Source organism: Lytechinus variegatus, chromosome 16 (genome assembly GCF_018143015.1).
Source record: "Lytechinus variegatus isolate NC3 chromosome 16, Lvar_3.0, whole genome shotgun sequence".
Classification (NCBI taxonomy): Eukaryota; Metazoa; Echinodermata; class Echinoidea; order Temnopleuroida; family Toxopneustidae; genus Lytechinus; species Lytechinus variegatus.
This window is the reverse complement of record NC_054755.1, coordinates 6,716,668-6,740,581: the sequence shown is the minus strand read 5'-3', so window position 1 is coordinate 6,740,581 and position 23,914 is coordinate 6,716,668. Positions and strand designations below refer to the sequence as shown.

At 36.2% G+C, this 23,914-nt stretch overlaps 1 protein-coding gene across 2 annotated transcripts in view; it reads right to left on the bottom strand.

The window, feature by feature from the left end:
• The window catches only part of LOC121429619 (serine/threonine-protein kinase 25-like), a 54,825-nt gene extending 31,861 nt beyond the window's left edge, over positions 1–22,964 (bottom strand). Inside the window, exons 1-2 of one of the 2 annotated variants that reach the window (XM_041626747.1) lie at positions 22,077–22,964; positions 8,820–9,050 (exon numbers count right to left, since the gene is read on the bottom strand). In XM_041626747.1, the coding sequence (XP_041482681.1) occupies positions 8,820–9,050; positions 22,077–22,106 (261 nt within the window). In that variant the 5' untranslated portion in view covers positions 22,107–22,964. Of the gene's footprint in view, positions 1–8,819; positions 9,051–11,587; positions 12,256–22,076 lie in introns of those variants that run through there. The other variant, XM_041626746.1, reaches the window with a different exon arrangement.
• Between the last annotated feature and the right edge of the window lie 950 nt (positions 22,965–23,914).

The following is a 23,914-nucleotide window of genomic DNA, read 5'->3' as shown; positions in this document are numbered from 1 at the left end:
TTTTTTGGAGCTCATTGTGGGTTTTCGCATGCACGATCTTACAGCGAAGGAAAAGTACCGATACTCCCGGGGACCATTTCATAAAGAGTTACAACTGTTGTAATTTCTTCAAAATGACAACTACCATGGTAACCTTGATTTTGATTGGCTGCTGAGCCCTGATGCCATGGTAGTTACCATAATGGCAAAGTTACAACAGTTGTAAGTCCTTTGTGAAACGGGGCCCCAAGTACACAATTAACAGTATATGGGACCATACTAATGTGTAAAGTACTCCATGCGTGATGCAAGCACACTCATGGCAATATAAAGTGTGTAACTTTGCGTGTGCTTGACCTTTTGACCTTTTAAAGTACTTTTTTAGCCAAAATTAGCATTTTGTAGCTTTATCCAACTATTTGTTATCGATGTAATGTAACATGCACTGACTTTAAATTCCCAGTTTGCATGTGGTCTATATTAACATGTATCAACCAATAGTCGTTAATGAATCAACGAAATATAGGCTTATTAGGCTACGTGTACATGTACTGTGCATTCATGTTTATGACTCTCTCAAGTCACCTGTCATTATTGCATGTACATGTACGAATTGCATGTACATGTATGAATTACATGTATGCCCCGGAATGTTTTTCTGTATTTTCACTTAAAGAAGTATAAACTTTAAAGCTTTGCTACATTTGTATCTACATGGTACATGTATATATACAAAGGCCCACATTAAAGATGATTTATGAATGTATATTGGAGTACTGGGAGTGCAGTACAGTGTACTTCCCTAAACCTCGCTTGACCCTAATACATCATTGTCTAAATGGACAGCTGTGCTTCACATTGACCAACTAAAGTTGATTGAACTATTTGCGGGATAAAATACAAAGGGTGTGTTTTGATACTACATGAAGATTTTTCTTATTATAGCTTGAATATCAACATACTTTAATTTATTAGACTGTCAATAAATTCAATAGTTGAAATATGAGGTGTATTATGACAATGTGTGGTCTGCAAGCATAGGCTAAAAGTTGACATTTTAACAAGTTATACCATGTCTGGAGTCAAGACTAGAATCTAAATTCTCTATTTTTTGTAAGAGCAAAAAATAACAGACTCTGCATTATATACTAGATGGAGTAACCAAAGGTCTGGGCCTGTAGACTACATGTAGCATCAAGTCTTTCCAAGTACAATAGGCCTACTGTACAGTGTAGGCCGCTATGTTTGGGGGTTAAAATTAATTTGCAAGGTCTGAGAGGAGACTAACTCTGTAAAGTTAATCATTTCATTCAACCCCACCCCCTCCCATCCCCCATGAATACAATAGAATTGAATAGAATAGTAAGAATGATTATCAGTGCAGACTATTGTTATTCAAGCCTGGTGAACAAAAAAAGAGTTAAGCCTCACTCCCCTACACTACTGCATGAGTCAGCATAGAGCACAAGACACACAATACACATCAAAAGTGATCTCTCTCACTGCCCCGCGATGCAATGTGTATTGTGTGCAAACACGCAATTGCATTCAGCTACCCTTTTTTCGTGAATCTATTCCGCCCAGAAAATCACAGCTTTAGAGCCACCCATATATTTAATTCCATTGTGATTGCAAAATTATGCAGAGCCGAAATCGGCTAAAAATAAGTCATTTCTATCTGATAAAGGCCTGAGTATGATCCATTCATTTCTTTTCCATTCCAGCAATTCAGCTTGCATCCGTCATATCACATATTACTGTGTGTATTGACAGGATTTAGGGGAGCATTTCATAAAATGAAAAGTCAGTGATTTTTCACTATTAACTGTTATAAGCTACTGAAATCCCTGCATCTGATTGGCTCAGAGTAAATTGGTCAATGAACAACATCACTGAAAGTTGATTTGTGAAACACTCCCTTGAGCTCTAAATCAATTATTATACACTGTGACTTCACACTCCAAGTCTGTTGATTTTTTTTTTTACAAATGATGATGAATTTAAAAATTGTCTAATATGATATAAAAAAACAAAAAGCATTAATGGGAATAATTTATGTATATATTGACAACTTGTACTTAGGCCTACATGTACATGTACATGTATTACGGTATGTTGTGCATTTTTCCTTGAGTTGCTTATTACTGTACCCAGACATGTAATAAATTTATGAAACATATCGATTAGCAATGCAAAAACAACCCAATAAAAAAGGCACTCTTAATTTTTCTATACACATCACAGCCCATTCATGAGAGGCTGGTCATTTGAGGACTTGCTCATATCAAGAATGTAGAGAAATGTGAAAAAAAATTATGAAATGCAATAGAAAATTCACAAGTGTTTGTAAAATTGTACATTGCACAATGCAGAGTCTGAAGTAGCGAGACTAGATTTACTATGTACAGTACTGTGGCTAGCCTATCCCATATGGGTCGGGCTAGTGGGCAAACTACTGACGGGCAAGGGCGCAGCCCGAGCGCCTATCTTCACTGGTTATTTACCTTGTTCCGTTCATAGAAATTGTACGAAGCCCCAACTAAGCTTCAATATAAATATTCATAACTGTCCGCGAACACGGACCAATAAGCGACGAGGCTTGAACGTGACGTAGACTGCGATGATATTTGATTGGTTAAAAAATACAGTTGATCGCCATAAAGGGTTATCTCATGAATGATGCATAATAAAAAGTACATCACGCATATGATAACCATATATGCATATTGATGACTTTACCAGTGATGATAGGCGCTGGGGCTTCGCCCTCGCCCGTCAGTTCTGCTTCGCGCGACCAGTAACTTGCCCACTATAGCCCAGCGCATATCAGATAGGCTATACTGTGGCTGGACACAGAGTTTGGCATCTAGTCTTTACTCTAGACATGGTATAATCAGTTAAGCTGTCAAATATGAGTCTGTTTTTGCAGACTACTTTGTTAGCACAAGTACATCTAGATGTCGACTATATCGTTTCCATGTGCAGGGTGCTACATAACTTTTTAGAAGCACTTGCCCAGTCAGGTAAGTACATTTTTAAATAGTTCAAAAATACTTGCCCAAAAATCTATTTCACTTGCCCGAAAAAATCATTGAAAAAAAGTCTTACCTCTTCAGGAGAGTATTGCAGTTTTATAAACCATTGACCTTTTTCTCTCTTTTGACATGAACTGATCTACATTATCACCATGACCAAAATTAGGGTCAACATCATATTACATGCATATCGACCCTAATTTTGGTCATTCTACTGTGAGAATTTTGCTTGCCCGATTCGGGCAAGCAGTTTTGGTCTTTTCTTCAAAACACTTGCCTGGCTCTAACTTTTACTTGCCCCGGGCAATCGGGCAAGTGCTTTTGTAGCACCCTGATGTGTATGAGATGTTCCATGCATTTTGCAGGGGTTTTTTTTTACTTTTTTTCTGATTCCAACATACTTCTACATGTACAATGTGCAAGGTAAAATGAAGTGTAGGTGAAACTTTGGGAGATACAATTGTGGATAACCACAAAGCCTTTTTCCCATGCATGTATACACAAACACCACCAAGAAACCACCACTTGGGAAAATACAAGAATAAATATCTGCAGTGTATGAATTGTATCTTTCATTATCAAACACAAAGACAGTGTAAAGTGAAAGAAACACTAATATATCATTTAATACCTGGTACATTATTGTTTGTTCATGTACTTAATAAAATTACAATATTTTTCCCCAACAGAGCCTCTTTCTCTTTTTCCAAGTTCATAATGTTTACATATTTTTTGTGTGTCTCAAGTGCTCTCTTTTTAAAATAGTTTTCTGTTCCTACAGTTTTTGTACTTAATATGTGTACCTTCTTCCATCTCCTGCCCCCCCCCCCCCCCCACTCTCCCCAATTTCTCTCTTTCTTTCTTTTTTCTCTCTACAGGTGTACATGTGAATTTGAGTTATTCAACAGGTGTAGCAAGAGAGACTAGTCATGTACTGTAATGAACAGAGAATATTATGATCTATCTGTGCTGTCTGGAGGGGACCACACCCATCTCTTATTAAAATGAAGCTTGAAATGCACTGACAAACCTAATCTAGTCAACTTCTTCACTGAATGTAAACAACATGTTGCCCTGCACATCATATGTGTGCATACATGTACATGTCATAAAAGTGTATCAAGGATGAAAACTAATAGATCAATGAACATATAAAAGACATGAGAAGGAGGCATAAAGTTTTAAAATGTTCTTTTTCCCTAAGTAATTATACAGAATGTTATACAATGTACTTGTCTAGCGCTTTGTCCCATAAAAATAATATTACTAATAACAAATAATGTTGATAATTGTCATTGTTCCTTACTGGCTTACATATTCTTTTTTAATCCCGACATATTCTTTTTCTTATTTTGGGTCATACATGTAATAATAATAATAATTAATAAATGATGGTAATACTAATAATTTTCCTTTTATACTGGATATCTTGTTTCTTAATTCGTTGGCTATTATGTGAAGCACAATTCAACAAAGTTTTTGCAATTAATTTTGTAATATACTTTGCAATTTACATGTACATGTAAATTTGATTTGTTTTTCTTCTGTTTTGAAATTTATTACAGGTAGTACGTTTCTATTCAAGTCACCTGGTCCAGGGTCCAGGGGGTGTTTCATAAAGCTGTTCATATTACATTAAGAGTGATTTTAAGAACGACCTTGGTAAACCTTTCTTCCACGCTATGAACAATCACCAATGAACATTAATGGTTAATATCATTTACCGGTACCACAAGAAAGGATCACCACAGTTTTATGAAATGGCCCCGTTTCATATAGACTTTTTATAACAAGTGAATAATTTATCTAAAGTTTGATATCAGCCAATCAAATTCAATCATTTCAGTAGCTTTAAACTGTTAATTGCAAATTTGTTATTACAATAAGTTTTATGACAACAGACCAGGGCCCTGTTGTACAAAGAGCTACGATTGATCCGATCAATCGTAACTCTATGGAAATTCATTAAAGTCATAATTTTTTATACGAAAAATTTGCACAATGTCCTTTTTATGCAAAGAGAAGTGCAGTGAATTTCAAGAAAACAATGAATGCATGAATATACATCACAGCTATTGATCGGATCAATCGTAACTCTTTGTACAACAGGGCCCAGAATATCTAATCAATGCAAATTCATTCAATTTTTTTTTGTATTTTCTTTCTTCATCTGTGCCAACATTAATATAAAATAATCCCTTCGACCATTAAGGATTCTGCTGAGCATGGTCAATGAATGAAGGAACAAGTAAAAAGATCGAATGAATTAAATGAATGGATGGATGGACGGATGGACAGACAGCCAGAAAGACGAATGGATGGATGGATGAATGAGTGAATCAATTGATCAATCAACAGATGCCCATTTCTTGCTGCATGTGGCAGTAATATACAAAAATGAGACCACGAGTTCATACTGTACAGTTTGTGTGAACTCTGATAGCAAAGCTAGAGTCGGCATTTAAGAGTTGGACTTTAAGAGCAGCCTAATAAACACCCATTGATTAAATACATTTATAGGCCAGAACTGATATGGCACTGAGATTTGTTTCTTACAAACTTGCCCTGGAGCAATGATACACTATTAATACAAATCACTTTTCACATTGCAAGCTTTTCCACAAAACAGCAATTATGTGAACTGTAAACATCAATTATTGCCATTCGATTGGTTTCCTTTCAATGTGGCAAGTGCAAGATGTAATCAGGTGTAAAATAATTACAGAATACTGCCTATTTTTTTTTACCATGGAAGAGCAAAAATCTTTTCTTCATGTACAGTGCTTTGCACATGTAAGATATCCTGGGTTTTTTTCTGTATTTGTAATGAACAAATTTCATTGAAATAACGCCAATGTATTCTTCTAAATGATGTACAGTACAAGGTTTGTGTGGAAGGCCAAGAATTTTAAATGCAAAATTATTTTCAAGAACAAGTAATATGTGGAAAGGTTTTTATTACTTTTAAATCTGATTACCGGTATACTGGATCTGAATCCATAACAGCTATTAAACTACATAGATCTCTGCAGCAATTGGTGCGAATGATACAAACTTGTTGCAGCCCTACATGTACATGTATTACTTCACATGCCTACATACAAAAGATGCATGGAATCAGAAAATATAAATTATGTATTATCAATTTTAATGATCAGTGGAGTGAAAACGGGCAAAAATTCAATCTTGTCAGCTTTATAACCATTGAACTTTTTAGATACCCACAATGCATTGCAGGCAATTCTGTGACTCATGGTTTGAGATCGAGAAGAAAAAAAATTATAATTGAAGGGCACCCCCGACTGATCTAATAATTTGATATTGCTAACCAAAATGGTTCTATTTATGACACCAACAAGTAAAAGTAAGATTTTATTCTCAGCTTTTTTTTATTTTCTCCCTAATTCTCTGGCAAACTGTCAAGACTGCCCATCCTTAAATCTGTGAGAGCTTCATGAGTCATCAAATCAGCAACCCTTTCTCCACGTGATGATACGAGCAGGGTTTCAGGATCGTGGGGGCCGGTGTCAAAATTCAAATACAAATTCAATTATTCCTGGCTCGCCAGGCATTAAAGGGGAGGTTGAAAATGATGGCAAGTTGTTTTCATTGTGAAAAGCAAAAGGGTTCTATTTATTGTGAAAAACAGAAAAATGAGAGAAACATAGCACAGGGTGTTTGACGAATATCTATCAAAAGAAAGAGAGTTCTCTTTTTTAATTCTTAATTCCACTGATATAGGCTTACAAGGCAAATGTCAGAACTGGCTGAACCGCTATACCAAGGCATTCTACATGTACATGTATGCCAACTTGCATAATCTATCTTTATAAAATGTGATTTGTTATTGCTAATTAGGTGTATAAAGGTGGTTTCAAACCGCCTTGATCACAAAAATCCCCGTTAAATTACAAGAACTTTTTTAGGCTGAAAAATACCCATTAATTATTCCTGCATTCACACCGCTCTGAAACATACCCTTCGGGATACAAGTTCCTGAAGTTACGAGCATGTGCAGTATGGTCTGATAAGCAGGCAAGGCGCGAGATTCAAAATCACTAGCCCAGCAGCCATCCACGCCGCAGCATCCAACGTCACGCTGGGCTAAATGTTCCAGTAATTTGCTTTCACATCGCCAAAATACCTGCAACCTTAGAAAAGTCCCCACAAAAGTTCTCGTAATTTCGCCAAGTACCTACATGTACTATTTAGCGGGTATTTTCTATCGGGGAAACTACGTGTAGTTTGCTTTCACATTACCAAAATACCTGGTATTTTCAGAGAATACCTGGAACTGACGAACTTTGAGGCATTCTGAAACCACTTTATGAGCCTTGTGAACTCCTGTGAATCACTGTGATTCAGTGCATTCCAAAGTGCTTTTTGTTGTTTAACAACATTGTTTGGAATTAGCATCAATCAAACATATCATGAAAATCTCAGAATTTTACACAGGAATGAAAATAAACTATGATAAATCAATATTCTTCTATTTTCATTTCGTTTTTCATGGAACTAGGTATCCACTCTACTGAACATTCAAGGGAACCAGGTACATTTTTGCACAATATTGTTTTAAAAGGTGTTTTTGTCTACATGTATTAATAGAAACATACACTATAATCAAGACTGCCAATAAATAGATGACCTCTAAGGAGATATGAATCTTATTATTAATTTCAAGTTTTTCTCAAGAAAAGACAATAAGACAAATGGGTTCTGTTTTTTCTGATACTCCCTGTACAATAGTGCATGCACAGTACAGTACATGACTTGTACAAAGAGAGACATTTAGCATGAGACAGTCCGGGAGCAGGCACTGTGTAGGCACAGCTGGTTGTCTGGGTCGAGACTGAGATGAGTTTCAATCATTCATCTGAATGGACTTGACAAATTCTCTCTCAAGTCTGCCCGAGTCTCTTCCTGTCTGAGGCTTTGGGCTGACTTCCACAATCAGAATCATGTACAGTGATAGTCTCCAAAGACAGGCTCTTTGACAACAGTAACCATTCCAGAATTTAAATTGACCATCCAAGGGAAAGGATGTTGGATGCCCTCTCATAAATGCCCTTTTGGTTTCTTCATTTGTGCTATAATATCAAAATGTGCCATAGAAAAGTTTCCTTGCCCTAAAGGGCCTGTCATGACTTACAACCCAGTGTCAGCCTTGAAGAAAAATACAGAGTAGAAGAATGAGTCATAAAAACACCAGCCCCCCAAAAAGAAAAATATAAATAAATAAATACATAAAATAAAAATAAAATAATATATATAAAAATGAATGAATGAATGACTGAATAAATAAATAAATGAATAAATATATGAAATGCAATTAGAGTAGATACAAATACAATTTGAAATGAAAAAAAGTATTCAAAAATTAATTTATGTACAATATGAAGTGTCTAAATTGTGTGTGGCACAGCAATGGTTTGCCTGAAACCAAACCAAGTCATACAGTACGTTACTCTCAAGACCTCCTGCAAAACGTCTTTGATCTCATCTTACGCTTCCTCAAGATCTCTGATCTCTAATAAAATCAAGATAACCTTTTATTATTACTTTATTATTACTTAATATTTGTACTGCGCTTTTCCCATTAGGCCCAAAGCGCTTACAATGAATAAGATGTACTATTTTAAAAACTACAAAGTATTGAAGAGATGAGTTTTTAATGACTTTTTGAAGATTGCTAATGATGGAGACTGTCTAATTATTAGTGGCAGGTTGTTCCAGGATTTTGAAGCCTTTTGAAACCTTGTCCCTAAACTGCAACAAAGACATTCTGGATCATTGTTCACTTACCTTGAGGTATGAGCCATGGTACTTAGTGACATAGGCAGAATCACACTGACTGAGGACAGTGATCTCCTGTTGAATGTCTTCGATCTCATCTTCCGCTTCCTCAAGATCTATGATCTTGATGGCCACTATCTCCTTGCAGATATTGTCTATGCCCTTGTAGACCTCACCGAAGGATCCCTTGCCGATCCGCTCTAGCTTTGTGTAGAGCTTCTCGGGATCTGCCTTCATATTCTAATAGAGTAAATAAAAAATAAAACAAAGAAATAATGTGTTATTCTACATGATGTACACGTACTTAGCTCTACAACTTGGTGTGGTTTTTACAGTCTTTACAAGTTGACATTCTTTCTCCCTCAATAACTTCAGCTCACATTGAAAGTATCCTATGGTTTGCAATTGATGCCAGTACACACTGAGTCATTTAAAGAAACAATCATTTTCAGGAGGGTCAAATTCTATTAAAAAATCAACAGTCCTTTGACTACTTTTAATAAACAAAAGACTCTTTTCCCTTTTTCGTTTACAATGTAGGCAGGCCTCCAGTACAGTCATGTCCCTTATTAGGTGGTCTGTCATGAATATGACAGATCACCTATTATATTCGTCAGATTTTACTTTATTTTTATTGCCAAATTTTGTTCCCAGGTTATCTCAAAATCGGGCCTGCCAAATTTCTTGATTTTCATGTCATGTATGGATATTATTGTGGAATCGCGAAACGAAACTTTTCAAGGTCATCAAAGCGTGATGACGTCATCTAGGCGCCATTTTGTAAAATTAAATTATTGATCATATCATCGCAACTAATCATCATAAATCATTCATATTTGCACCATATCAAGTTCAGATGACAGGTCATCAGGACATGTCAACAGAGGTCATGCAAAGGTCACGACGCGCACGTACGCGCGCGTCAAAATTTTAAAATTGTCCAAATCAACCGTGGTCAAGTTTGGGTACGTTTCAGGCCATTTTGAGCATGTCAAAAATTTGCGCGCGCACAGGTATGCGTGCGCGTTCTTGCTCCTACCATCGCTATGCCTCTTCGAGTTGTCATTTATTTTGTGTCTGTCCATCGTCCATGATCTTCTGATTAATTTGATACCTCATTCAGCCTCTTACAACCAATAATACGCAAATGCGCGTCAATTCAAATGTGCCTTACACGCGCGTGCAAACTCGCAAAATAAGTCAAAAGTGGCCAAAAATATGCCTATATAAAATTCACTGTAGCTCTTCAAGGAGTCCGTTGACCCCCAATTTTTCCTCACTCTTGGATATAGTGAATATCTCATAGGGAGACTGCGTTATTACTACAAAATTACGTTAAAAATGAAATTTACACATTTTCGCAATATACGTCAACGTATTTATAATTATTTGACAGTATCTTTTTTATTAGTGGTCAGTTTTCTCTCAAATTTTGATATGATGTAGTCGAAACATTTCTCTACAAATAACGTGGAATAATTTTCACTTTCGACCGCAGCATCAATGTTTTGTGACCTGTTTAAGTATTTGCAAAATTTTTCTCGGCCTAATTTTTGAGAATTTTTTAGAGAAAATGTTTTGTTAATCAATTTTACGGTCTTCCTGTAAGTTTCAAGCCCACTGGTTTTGCACTTTTTCATGTACAACATTTTTCGTATTTTTTCCGGAACTCTTTAAGAGGTAATTTTAACATTGTAAAACATCATTTATGTATTTTCTGAGTAAACGCTACAATATTGAAACGCTATTTGGTGGAAAAATTTCATTCCAGACATTTTGTCGAAATTCCCAGATTTTTTTGTTGTGGTCATTTCTATTGAATATAATGTATAACAAATTTGCAGGTACCTTATATGAAATTTAAAAAAAAAATGTGCAAATTCGTTAATTTTACGGGAAAATTGCTTGTATTTTAATCTTTTACCTTACCTTTTTTCACTAAAAATCATCACGAAAGAATTTTCAAGTAAATTTCAGTCATACTCAATTAATCAATGGATATTGAAAATTCTTGATGGTAAAAATGTGAAATTTTTTAGAAATTTTCAGAATTGTGCAAACTTTTACAACAAAATTCTACGTCATTCTTTCATAGAAAACATCGCTGATCAGTTTTTAAGTGAATGCTGGGAAACTGAAGCATTGTGATTCAGAAATTTCTAATTAAAATGATAGAAATTTAGAAGAAATTTTGAACAAAAGTTTTAAACATATTTTAGTTTTAAAAAAGTATCACCTATGAATTTTCATGTATTCTGTGAAATTTATACCCACTAAAATTGTAAAAATTCTTGCTTGAAATCTTGAAAAAAAGTGCTAACAGTACAAAGGGTTTTTAAAAAGATTTTGCACAAAAAAACATAAAACTGTTGATTAAAAATTAGCTGCTGTGGAAATTAAGATTAAGGCGCCTTTCGTTGCACAATTTTAGAATGTCAATTTTGGTAAAAATCGTCTGAAATTTTTGAGGAGTTTTTAAGGCGTTTTACGTGCTTCAAACTTCATTTCATATTTACCGTATTGTATTATCACCACCATCATTATACTCATCACGATTGTCATCCCCACATTAATAATCACATATAGGAATGGTCTAAATTTAGTCCAATGATGTCTATGATCAAGATTATCAATCATATCTAAGTAATTCATTTCATACAACATTAGCCGACACTGAATGAAAATTCATGACAGACCACCTAATTCGTCCTCATGACGAATTAAAATCTAGTTTACAATTTAACTTGTTTTTTCTTTAGTTAACTTGCTAGACGAACCTGTTGCCTTGGTTTTGAATGGCCATTGCGATCCCATGGCAACGTATTGGATGGTTTCTCATTCTCCTTGATCCGCAGAGAATCAATGCCCACTGAACAACAGAGGGCGCTGTAACGCTTGTGCATCGAAATTCCCAAGTTGGACAACAACCGAGAAGCAAACTCCAAAAGTAGGGTCTAAGGAAACACTGTCAAGAGTTTGGCATCTTATATATTCTCAAATCTCAACTTGTGAACCGGTGAAATCCAATGATCAAAGACATACAAATTGTACATGGGTAGTACAGGAGGTGAATAATTACAGATTGCCTACAGTAATACAGTAGTAAAATTAATTCATGCAGTGAGCTGCAGACATGTTGATGTTTTACTTGAACACTCATAAAACAATCAATGGTGTGCTTTATATCCAGAGAATATTAAATCCCAGTAAATTCCTTGTGTAAGAGAATCAGAGTGACAACTGCACAAGAAGAAATATCCTCAGCTCATTCTCATGACTTTCAAACAGTACAATAATCAGAATTCCACAACTATAGCATAAACCGACACCAAGAATGAATATGCCAGGTTACACCCAATAAGAAGCTTCTAAACTTTATGCAGAGCTGGGAGAAGGCTGTTTTATCTACATGTAGGGCAGAACGATGAGGAAATCCCTCTCTCCTCTAGTACTTCCAAGCAAACTTGTTGAAAAGGAGGACTTAAAAACCAAATCCCAGTCTTCAACAACCGAAGGTTTGCACAGAAACCAATGCCCCAACAATCACTCTTTTCACAAATTATTCCTTTTCAAATCCTTTCTGCCCACTGCAAATCACAATCCCCGGCTTGTTACAAGTGTCTTTCCAAAGCATATGCACAAACACAGTGGAATTTATTCCCTGGCCAAGTTGGTAAAAGCCAAGAATTGTGCAGAATGCACACACTGGATAAATCTGTCAGATAATCAACAGCGAATCATTCAGCCGAGCAGAAGAGCAAAACTATTCCTGGCTTTTAATAGAGTGCAGGTCCGAACAAACTGAACTATTAGCACGATGATCTCTCACAAAAAAAAGTTGATCCCCCAGCTTGTTCACGATTCCCATATACCCTCCTCATTAACATAAAATTGCTACTCCCTCGGTTGAGTTCCTCATTAGTTTAACCAACACTATCCTACTTCTCAAGCGGTTGTGTGACGGTGACTAATGTAAGTCAGGATCGGTTTGCGCGTGTCCCCCTCCCAATAGCTTTTGTCATTATCTCCGGCAGCCAGCCAGTCGGCCCCCTCCTGCCCCCTCTCACACAGTTCATGACAGGTGAAGGCTACCTGAACTTTCCCCAACATGACACAAATTGATCCTGGGAGATACAAGTCCATGTAGTTACCTTCCACACACTTCGGAAACAACCTTCGCAAGAGACGGGCCGAACCCGAACACGGACTTGTTTCAAAACAAATCCTGACGACTTGCACAAGAACTCGAGCTGTGAAAAACAGGATACATTATTTTACAGCATGAACTTGAAGAAATCTGTCTTTGCCTGTAGGCCTTGGAGAAAGAAATAAGGGGAACCTGACGATGAACCCGAGAGGGTAATGGAAGTGTTTGTGAATTCCACAGCCAGGGGAAGGAGACAAGTTCCTAATTGCAGGCTTCCCATATTACCGATCAACAGATATTACATAAAGTGCAGTAAACATGGGTTAATAACAAGTCAAGATTCACAAACAGCCGTCAAAGGCTTCTTCAAGGTGAGTTAACAATTCTTCATTTCTTCTTTTCTAAAGAGAAAATTGTCAAAAACAGACCACCAGGCATGGTATACAAATCGAATATTGTTCATCTGCCCTTTTTTGCCTCCAAAGTTTTCTCTGCAACCTTAATAGTGCTTTTTTCATGTACCCGTTGAGGGGTAAAGGAGCACTACAAGTCTACAATATGAGATGCAAAATACATGTACATGGATAATTTGTGAAGCTTATCCAAATATTAGCAGCAGTACAAAAGTATCAACAAAACAACTTTTCCAAATGACATGACTGCGAATAGTATCAGCTCAAAATTAGTAAAGTTGTGCATGATCTTACGAATGACTGAAAATTGAACTGTTGTGAATGACTGGAATATTTAAGATAAATTCCAGTTTTGGTAACGATCTCAAAATGACTTTTTACAGAATCTAATATAATGACCACCCAAGTGTCTGTATAGGCGGTTTCAAACCGCCTCGATCACAAGAATCCCCGTTAAATTACGAGAACTTTTTAAGGCTAAAAAATACCCGTTAATTATTCCTGCATTCACACCGCCCCGAAACACATCCTTCGGGATAAGTTCCCGAAGTTACGAGCATGCGCAGTGTGGTCTGATAAGCAGGCAAGGCGGGAGATTCAAAATCTCTAGCCCAGCAGCCACCCACGCCGCCGCGCCCAACGACACGCTGGGATAAAAGTTCCCGTAATTTGCTTTCACATCGCCAAAATACCTGCGACCTTGGAAAAATCCCCACGAAACTTCTCGTAATTTCGCCAAGTACCTACTATTTAGCGGGTATTTTCTTTCGGGGAGATTACGCGTAGTTTGCTTTCACATTACCAAAATACCTGGTATTTTCTGATCGGGGTAAATTTCCCGATCAGAGAATACCTGGAAATGGCGAACTTCGAGGCGGTCTGAAACCACCTACTGAATAAAAAATATGTGCCAAAGGATTCTGCGAGAAATTGTGTAATTGCTGAGAAATAAGCAAAATAAGCGCGGATTCGGTCACTTCCGTCGGGTCTTTATTCCAGCAATAATAATACACTGTCCCATGTGTGCCTATCTGTGTTGGGGATCTTCAGTGTGAACGTTTTTCAGCGTAGATTTCAAGATTTTCACAAAGTTCAGTTTATGTAACTGTACCAGATCTAGATCCTCGATGATATACTGACAATTAAGCCTGGTTTTACAGACTTTCTCATGAAATCAGTGTTTCCTGCAACTACTGGAATTTCTCTTTAAAAGTTTTTTCCTGACATATTGTATAGAAAATCTGATTAAAATTTTTGGGAAAAACTTACTTGGCAACAAAATATTGATTCATAGAATCAACTTCAAAGTGCACAACTTTAAATTTAAACTCTCTTTCAAAAGGGAGGGCCACTTTTCTATCAATTACAGCACAAATTTGGGGATAACATCAATAGGGCACAAAACATCTTTATGGCCAATGAAACACTCAGAATGTACAGACCAGGGGCCCGTTTCATATTAGGACTTGCAACTGTTGTAACTTTGCCATAATGGCAACTACCATGGTAACAGGGCTCAGCAGCCAATCAGAATCAAGGTTACCATAGTAGTTGCCATAATGGCAAAGTTACAACAGTTGCAAGACCTTTAAAGAAACGGGCCCTAGAACTCCATCCAGCCCTTTATACATGTAGGCCGGGCAGGGCAATTTTTGAAAAATCTCTGTAGAATCATTGTCAGACAATGTACAAAAGCAGCAAGGCAGTAAGGAGGGCACCCAAGGGCCAAGGCAATCAACTTCACCGGCTTTGGGCAGAAAAAAAAATTACAAAGGGGGTCAATTAAGCTCCCGTAATGCTCAAGAGAGCTCTGGAAACTACAAAAAGAAGCTTTGGAAATCCCTATTCATTGAAATGTTAGAGCAAAGGAGTTACATGTACCAGCACTAACTCCTTGGTTAGAGCTTATCCACTGTTACAGATTGAGGCAGTACGTTGTGAGAAGTAGCCCCCGAAAATAAAAAAAATATATAAAAAATTATACCTGGCTTTGGGTAATGCAATGGTCTAAGCAGGGAGTTCCCTGGTCTGAACCTGCTCGAGTGAGGCCCGGGAGCAAGGCATCAATGCATTTACATATACATGCAACTTGTATACATGTATGGTCTGACGCTGAGAATAATCACGAGTGCGTCTGCATCTGCGAATTATTGGGATAATTCTTAAAATACACTGTAGCGCGCTATTTTGCAAATTATCTCAAGTTGACTTGGGATTGCAATCTCAAAAGATTAATCCTGCGAACTAGCGCAATAATTGCGTATCCATTACAAATGATCTTGAGATTGTTCAGATTGGGATAATTTGCCAAATCAGAAATAGCACGTTAATTTGAAAACTAGGGCTGGTGCAGACGGCCCTTCTTTGTACATGTAGATGTTTTATCTGGGATTACTGGCAGAAATGCATTGTTTTGTTTGTCTAGGCCAGAAATACAGTGCAGGCAGGCCATACAACAATCACCTTATACTGATAACAAGCAAACTATTTTAAACAATGTCTAATTAGTATAGTGTCTAAATCTGGTAGACAGTCAAACTTCATTATATCCACTCACTGACTACATACACGTACATGTACTGTATGTAGAATCACCATATATTTTTATGCATACATGAACGAGACCCATCAAACATTTAAAGCAGGCCCCGAAATTGAAAAAAAAACTGACATACATACTATCTGTAAATGTAATGTATGGTATACTGTACATGAAGGACATGGTAGACCTTAAAAGCCTACATGTATACACTGTTGTTCAAGACATGTTTAATTGTACATGAAGTACATGTACTTCAGTCAGTATCATCATGGACTTTGTTGAATACAGTATTAAAGACAATTTATGCCAGTAGTTGCAGTAAACACTGATTTCATGAGAAAGTCTGTAAAACAAGGCTTAATTGTCAGTATATCATCGAGGATCTAGATCTGGTACTACAGTAATACATAAACTGAACTTTGTGAAATCTTGAAATCTACGATGAATACATGTAATGTTCACACTGAAGACCACCAACACAGATAAGCGCACGTGGGACAGTGTATAATTATTGCTTTGAATGTCGGGCCCTACGCTTGACCCGAATCTTGTGCTTATTTGCTGATTTCTCAGCAATTACACAAATTTCTTCCAGAATCCTTTGGCACATACATACATGTATGTTTGGTGGTCATTTCATTGGATTCTGTACGTACTCATACAACTGGCATTTACCTTTAAAGTCCATGGAATCATTTACCGGATAATACAGAATGTACATGTACAGGTGTAGGCCGTTTTCTTTCCTGAGAAAACAGCCTAAACATGTACATTTGTCTGACCATTAAAGGTCAAGTCCACCTCAGAAAAATGTTGATTTGAATCTGCAGAGAAAAATCAGACAAGCACAATGCTGAAAATTTCATGAAAATTGGATGTAAAATAAGAAAGTTATGACATTTCAAATTTTTAAATTTTCAACAATATATCTATATGAATGAGCCAGTTACATCCATATGAGAGAGTCAATGATGTCACTCACTCACTATTTCTTTTGTTTTTTATTGTTTGAATTATACAATATTTCAATTTTTACGAATTTGACGATTAAGACCTCCTTGCCTGAAGCACAAAATGTTAAAACAATGGAAACCACGTGTTCAGGGAGGAATGAAACTTAATTTCACATGACAATGAGGAGAAAATAAAAATATTTCATATTTCATATAATAAAATACAAAAGAAATAGTGAGTGAGTGATGTCATCAACTCTCTCATTTGGATATAACTGGCTCGTTCAGATAACTTTTTTGTTGAAAATAAGCAAAACTTTAAAATGCCATAACTTTCTTATTTTACATCCGATTTTGATGAAATTTTTAGTGTTATGCTTGTTGATTTTTTCTCTTTTTATTTAAATCAAGTTTTTGTTGGGGTGGACTTGTCCTTTTAAAATGTGTTCATGTCATTTGATGTGTAGTCTAATCACTGTACGTGTACAGTACATGTATATAACTTTCTAATATGAACCTGTTTGTTTGCTTGTTTTGGGGGCGGGGTATCCTATGGTCTATAAATTGAGACTATTCGCTGTTGGGTGCTTGTACTATAGACTTGGACTTTGGACTTAGGAGGGAACCTGGGCTGGCACTATTTAGCTTGTCATTATCACTACACAAATATACAGCGTAAAATAGTCGTGATGAATTTGTATGCCAACTCGTCTCTAACACCGATATGACATTCCAACCACTGATTATTGTAAGACCATTGAATTGAATGGATCGAACTTCAAAAAAAAAAAAGAATGAATGAAATAAACAAGGTAGTGCTCCATACAGTATTTTCAAATACATAACATCGACCTGTACATGCATTTTCACAGCTTCACCCTCCCCCCCCCATTTCTATATAAGCTGACAAGTTTCAAAGCCACTATATTATTTACACTGGGGTGGATCCAGGATTTTCCGAAAGGGGGGGGGGGCATTTTGTTCAGAAGAAAATAGACATGCCCCCCAAAAGTTCTTCACTCCCTCCCACAAAAAAAAAAATAAATGATAAGAAGAAAATGAATAAAAAACAAGAAAATCAAGGTTCTCACTTGGGTATGCAAGTCATATTCCCCCAACAAATATTTATGGCTCTCAAAGGGGGGGGGAGGCACAGGCCAGGCATTTACAGCATGTTGAGTATCATCGAACATTCTTGTCTCACAAACACACATGTACATACCGGTACACTGTATATTTTATTTTTTCTCTCTCTCGGTGTTGCGTTTTATTTTTATAACTTCCCTGTACACATCTTTATTGTAGTGACTGGATATAAAAAAACTACACATACTGTACAGTACATCCTTTGAAAAAATGTTAGCTCAATACAGTACATGTAGGTACGGTACATGTAAGGATGGGTTTTACATGTTTAGAAAAAATATGCAGTTTCATTTTGATCAATTGGGCACCCTATGGACTATCAAAATAATTTTGATAAGTCATGAAAATTTTTTTAGTGAAAACCGGCAGTCATATTTTCATTTTCAAAATCATCATCTTGCAGAGGCCTAGATATAAATTGCTTAATTGGGAATAAATGAATCCACTGGTTTGTCTCTGACTGACCCCTTAATAAATTTGTTGAAAAATAATGATATTAAAAATTATACTGTACAGCGGCTCCTTTAGGGTGCAGCTGTGAGAAAAATACATGTAAGATTTCAATATTTTTTCAATATTTCAATATTTTGTGCTTCCTACTAAAAGTACTACAAAAATACATATCTAACACTTCCTTCCCAATAACCTTTCCTTTTAGGCCTACATTATTTGTGCTTCAGCCTTCAAAATGTGAAATATTGCAAATGTCTCAAACGAGACTAGTTTATAGGTTCAGTAGCTTAACAGGACCTGTTAACGCCCCATGAGTGTCATTAAATGACCACTAGGCAATCAAAAAGATCAGACAGCCCTCATCTGATAAAACAACAAAACTTTATTCTACCCAGACATTACTCTTGTTGTCTTGTACATGTAGGCTACATTCTAGTTCATGTCAAAAGAAAGGTCAGACTGCCAATAAATAAACAAATTACAAACATAGAGTTGAATTTTGTATTGGGGATTTTTTCTTACGGTGATTATTGACTACAAGTGTCTGTCACTAACAAGCAGAATTGACTGATCTTTTTTTATTATGTGAAATATATTTTTATTCTTTTTTGAAAAGGGGAAGGGGGAACAAAAATACATTGTACATTACAATGTACAAAACAATGTACAGGTACATGTACATGTATGTACAGTGTATGTACATGTAGGCCACCATGCACTATGAAAATGATATTGCAGAGGTTCATGTACAATATTTATCTGCAAGAATCTGACAGTTTTGTTTTAATTATTTCAATTATGCCATGTCCAGAGACTAGTGAAGACTATACTACACAGCAAACTGTGAAAATAGTCAAATTGACTGGTTGCCAAATAAAAAGAACGCGCCCCTGCACTGTCCGTATCAGATAGGAGCCCCAATACTGTACAAGTACACATGAGTTTTAAATCTAGTATCACAAGTTCTGACTCTGTATTACTAAAGGTCTGTTCCTGCAGACTACATGTACATGTAGGTACATACATGTGTGTATGCACAAGGCGTAGTCTATAGGCACAGACCCTGATTGAATCTGATCAAGTGGGTCTTCACACAAAGACTAGCACACAGGCCTTCAGAGGTTATTAATATTAGTGATCTGTGATGACAGTCTGTTGTGATTCTCCAAAAATTGCGCATATACATGTAATGCAGCGCTACACTTCCTAAAAATGAATTGATATATAAATACAGAAACAATTTACAATGTACTGTATATAAATTTAACCACGAATTTAATATGCTGGTGCATAGTACATGTATACATGTACAAGTCATTATAAGCTTTTGCAATCATACCCCTTACATGTACATTAGCTCGAGTCTCGAGTAAAGGGTTTGCACAGCAGACTACATACATGTATGATAGGCCATACATGTATGATAGGCCCTACATGTAAATGTATATTCTGTACATACAGAATAGGCTTTTAATAATATGTACTTTAATATGTACTGTATGTACTTTTTTAAAGACAATGACTACTTATTTGGAGGGGTGATTTTTATCAATTTTAAGAATTACATCTACATGTAGTCATCTACAGCATGGTTCACTGGATTGCTGCTATTTAGCACATTCTTCATGCTTGGCATTCTTTTAACAAAGGTACAATTATTGTACACTGTATACACCAACAAAAGGGATAAAATCCTTTAGAAATTGCAATCACAGAGTAGAGAGACCATATATTTGTGGTAGTTCCTCTTTAATACGAACACCACCATTTTATGCATACTGTACTGTAGTGTACTTTTATTCTACATGTACATGTATAACACTTTGTACATTTATACTTTATATGCCTATTGCCTAATTAATTATCACCATTTTCTTTTTTATAATGAAATGTATGGGGGGGTCTTCAATTCCTACTGGTCAACTGTAAGTGCCCTTTTACAGCAAGTGGTATTTTTTCAATATATAAACAGGACTCGGGCCTAATATGTCAACAAATGCATAGGACTAGATTTATTTTTACACTAATTGCTGGAAAATCTCAAAATAAATGTGTAGGACATGGATGCCGCAAGGCCCAACTTGGCTACATTAAAAAAAAATAATTTGGGAGCTTCTTTTCACAATTTACTGCAACATTGGACAAGCTTTAACATTGCAATGAATGGGGATTAATGAGGGCTCCTTTTTTTTTTGTTTCCAGGGTGCTTTTGAGCATTTCGGGGGTTGAATTGCCCAGAGCCCCTGTGTAATTTTCTCCCCTGTACATGTATGTACTGTACAATAAATGTAGTGCCTTTTAGCGTGTGATGTCCAGTGTGTATTATGGCAAGTGCCTGGATACACACAGGATGTCAGGCATGAATCTGAATCTTTCATCAGCCATGTTTAAAGCCCAGCACACCCGATTAAGATTTGAATTTGAATTGTTTATGGTGATGACGAAGATGAATTTAGGATGATGATGATGATGAAAATGATGATGATGATGATGAAGATGATGATGATGATGATGATGACGATGATGATGAATATATTACTATGATGATGATCATGACGATCATGAAAATTAGGATGATGATGGTGATGGTGGTGGATTGGTGGTTACATGTACATTATGTACATGTAGTACTACTGGTGGTGCTGGTGGTGGTGAGGATGATGATGGTAAATGGTGATTCTACATGTATTTATAAATAGAATAAGGTTGGTGACAATGATAACAAACTGATTAATACTATTAAAAATAGAATGGGGGATGATTTTGTTCTGAAAGTTTTGACTATTGAAACATATCAACATTTTCAAAATTACTTTATTACCTTTATTACCGGATGTACTGGAAAAATGCAGAAAGAAAAAAAAAATGCTAAAATGTCACCTTTTCTCTCTTTTTTTTTGGGGGGGCAAACCACTGATAAAGTTTTCAAGCTACTATTCATCCAGCAAGCATGACTAATGTTTATGTACTTCAGGAAAAGTAAGTACAAAGATGAGCTACTTGTATGATATGTGCACAATGCAATAACATAATTTTCAGTACACACCACATTCAATAATTGCCAAGGTCTGCCCTCTTTTTAATATTTTAAAACCTACATGTACATATGGGCCTACAGCATCCTGGAATATTTTTTTTACTCAGTATCTCATGTGGACATCGCAGCTGTACAGCAGCACCGTCGAGAGGCCATGTTGCCACTGTGTGATGTGCTTTAAGCTTCAATAATTGCTGTTTGAAAGTTTTGGACGGATGTTTGTTTTTTAACGTTTATGGGTAAATTGTTCCAATTATATGGTTTTGGCAGTCAAGTTTGAAGGTCCATCTTGTTGTCTTCCTAGCTTGGATAAATTCTTAAATTATTTGTTTTTCCCACTCTCTTTTTTCATCTCCCATTTTCTTTTGCTCTCATTTATTTTCCTCTCTTTTCCTTTTCAACTTTAACTTTTCTGTTAAGTTTAACAATCTTGAAAAAGGGGGAAAAATAACAAATTATTAACCATCTTTTTATACAATAAATTCTTCATATTCACATCTACAGACGTCTACCGTACTTGCATGTACATGCGTATTTGTACCATGTTGACATGCAGACTGTAGATCTATACCTACCTTTGTTAACCCTTGATGTGCAATACTCATTTTGATGTCTTGGTGTTTTGCTACAGAAAAATGTATGAAATATCCGTCATCCCTGAAAAGGCCACAAGATCTTGAAGCACTCCGTTCAAAAGTGTCTATCTATTGCTTGTCTTTTGAATAATGATCCAAAAATAAATCCAAAGGCCAAGAAGTTGATGGACAGCACACTTGGACAGGAATATCTAAGTCAATTGTGACTTAAGCTTGCACCCGTCACTTGTCCAAATACAGTTATCTACGCTCTGTGTCCTCTGGCCGGGAGTTGGCCAGTGACCCACTGAATGAAATTCAACAAAATTTAAAAACTTCCAATAAAATGCACTTGCAGAGAAAAAAAAGAGAAAATATCCAAACTTCAATAAGATTAACAGTTATGGATAGATGGTTGTCTTTGTTTATTTCATGCAAGGATAATACACGCTTCTATAAATTTCGAACACTAAAAACAGTTTGAGTTGCATGTAGTCTCTCTATCTTTGCAGCAAATGCAATGGACACCACCACACTACCAGAACAGCACGCCAGAGGATGAGCGTAACAAGTGCTTGCACAACACGATAATGGTCCTGCTGCTCCTGTGCGCTTCCAATGCTGCCAGCACTAAAATGGTCCCACAAAATGTTCGACGTGGATGCTTTACCGTTAGTTTAATCCCCAAGATTTCCTCATTGGTAGCTGGTATGCTTCCAGACTTGTACCTCACAATGTTTTCTATATTGTCGGATCTTAAATATCCACAGTTCCTACCAGAATACAGCTCTCCTAATGTGATTTGATGAAGGCATTTGGCGGATAGCTCGAGAGATATCGACGTTGTCGTCCGCCATTTTCAGTGGGATGCTGCCAAATTGAAACTGAATGGTATGGTAGAATGATTTCCGCACCACCACCCATAGGCCATACGCGTACACACACATTAGTGGTATCGGGGTTTTTTGTCCATTCATCAAACACTTGCCAAAAAAGGCCAGTAGCGGTGACTCAAAATGTAACAAATTATGAAGAAACTATTTTCAAAATGATGTTTTCACTCTTCTCAATCATTTTTTCTTCTCCATTATTTTTCTTCTCCTTAATTCTTTTCTTTCCTTCTTTATTTCTTTCCTTTTTTCTTTCCTTTTTTTCTTTCTTTCTTTCTTTCCTTTCTTTCTTTCTTTCTTTCTTTTTTTCTTTCTTTTTTTCTTCTTTCATTTTCTTTCTTTCTTTCATTTTCTTTCTATCTTTTTTTTCTTTCTTTCCTCATAGGAAATATTTGATTTCTAAAATTTTTCTTCTTCTTTATTCCTTTCATTCTTTCCCATTATCAGGCATATCTTTCTGTTTTCTTAGCCTAAATTATTTGTTTCTATATATTTTTTTTTCTTTCTTTCTTTCTTTCTTACTTGCTTTCTTATTGTTCCTTTTCATTCTTTCCTTTCTTCTATTTTTTTAAAGGTAGAAGATCGATCTGGTGGGCACATCCGAAACGCCTTGCACCCGCTCACATCTGATCTGGCCTTAATTAAGAGCCAAGCGAATATTTGAAGTGGAGATTGTATATTTCTTGTGACATCAACTTCATTCGGGATTAAAACCCCAATTTTTCTGCTTTTATTGCTTGTCATATTTTTCTAACAAGAACTCCCTGTAGTCATGGTATTGGAAATCATGGATCCGGCCCTGCTTAAGTAAATAGACCTATATGTATATCATTAATTTTTGTTGATCTGGGTTTTTTTCTCCTAAATTAGGCCTAATCTTTATAAGGTTTCTTTATTCTTGATTTTTATTTGTCAGTTCTCGAATTTCCTCTATTATTATTTGTTTGA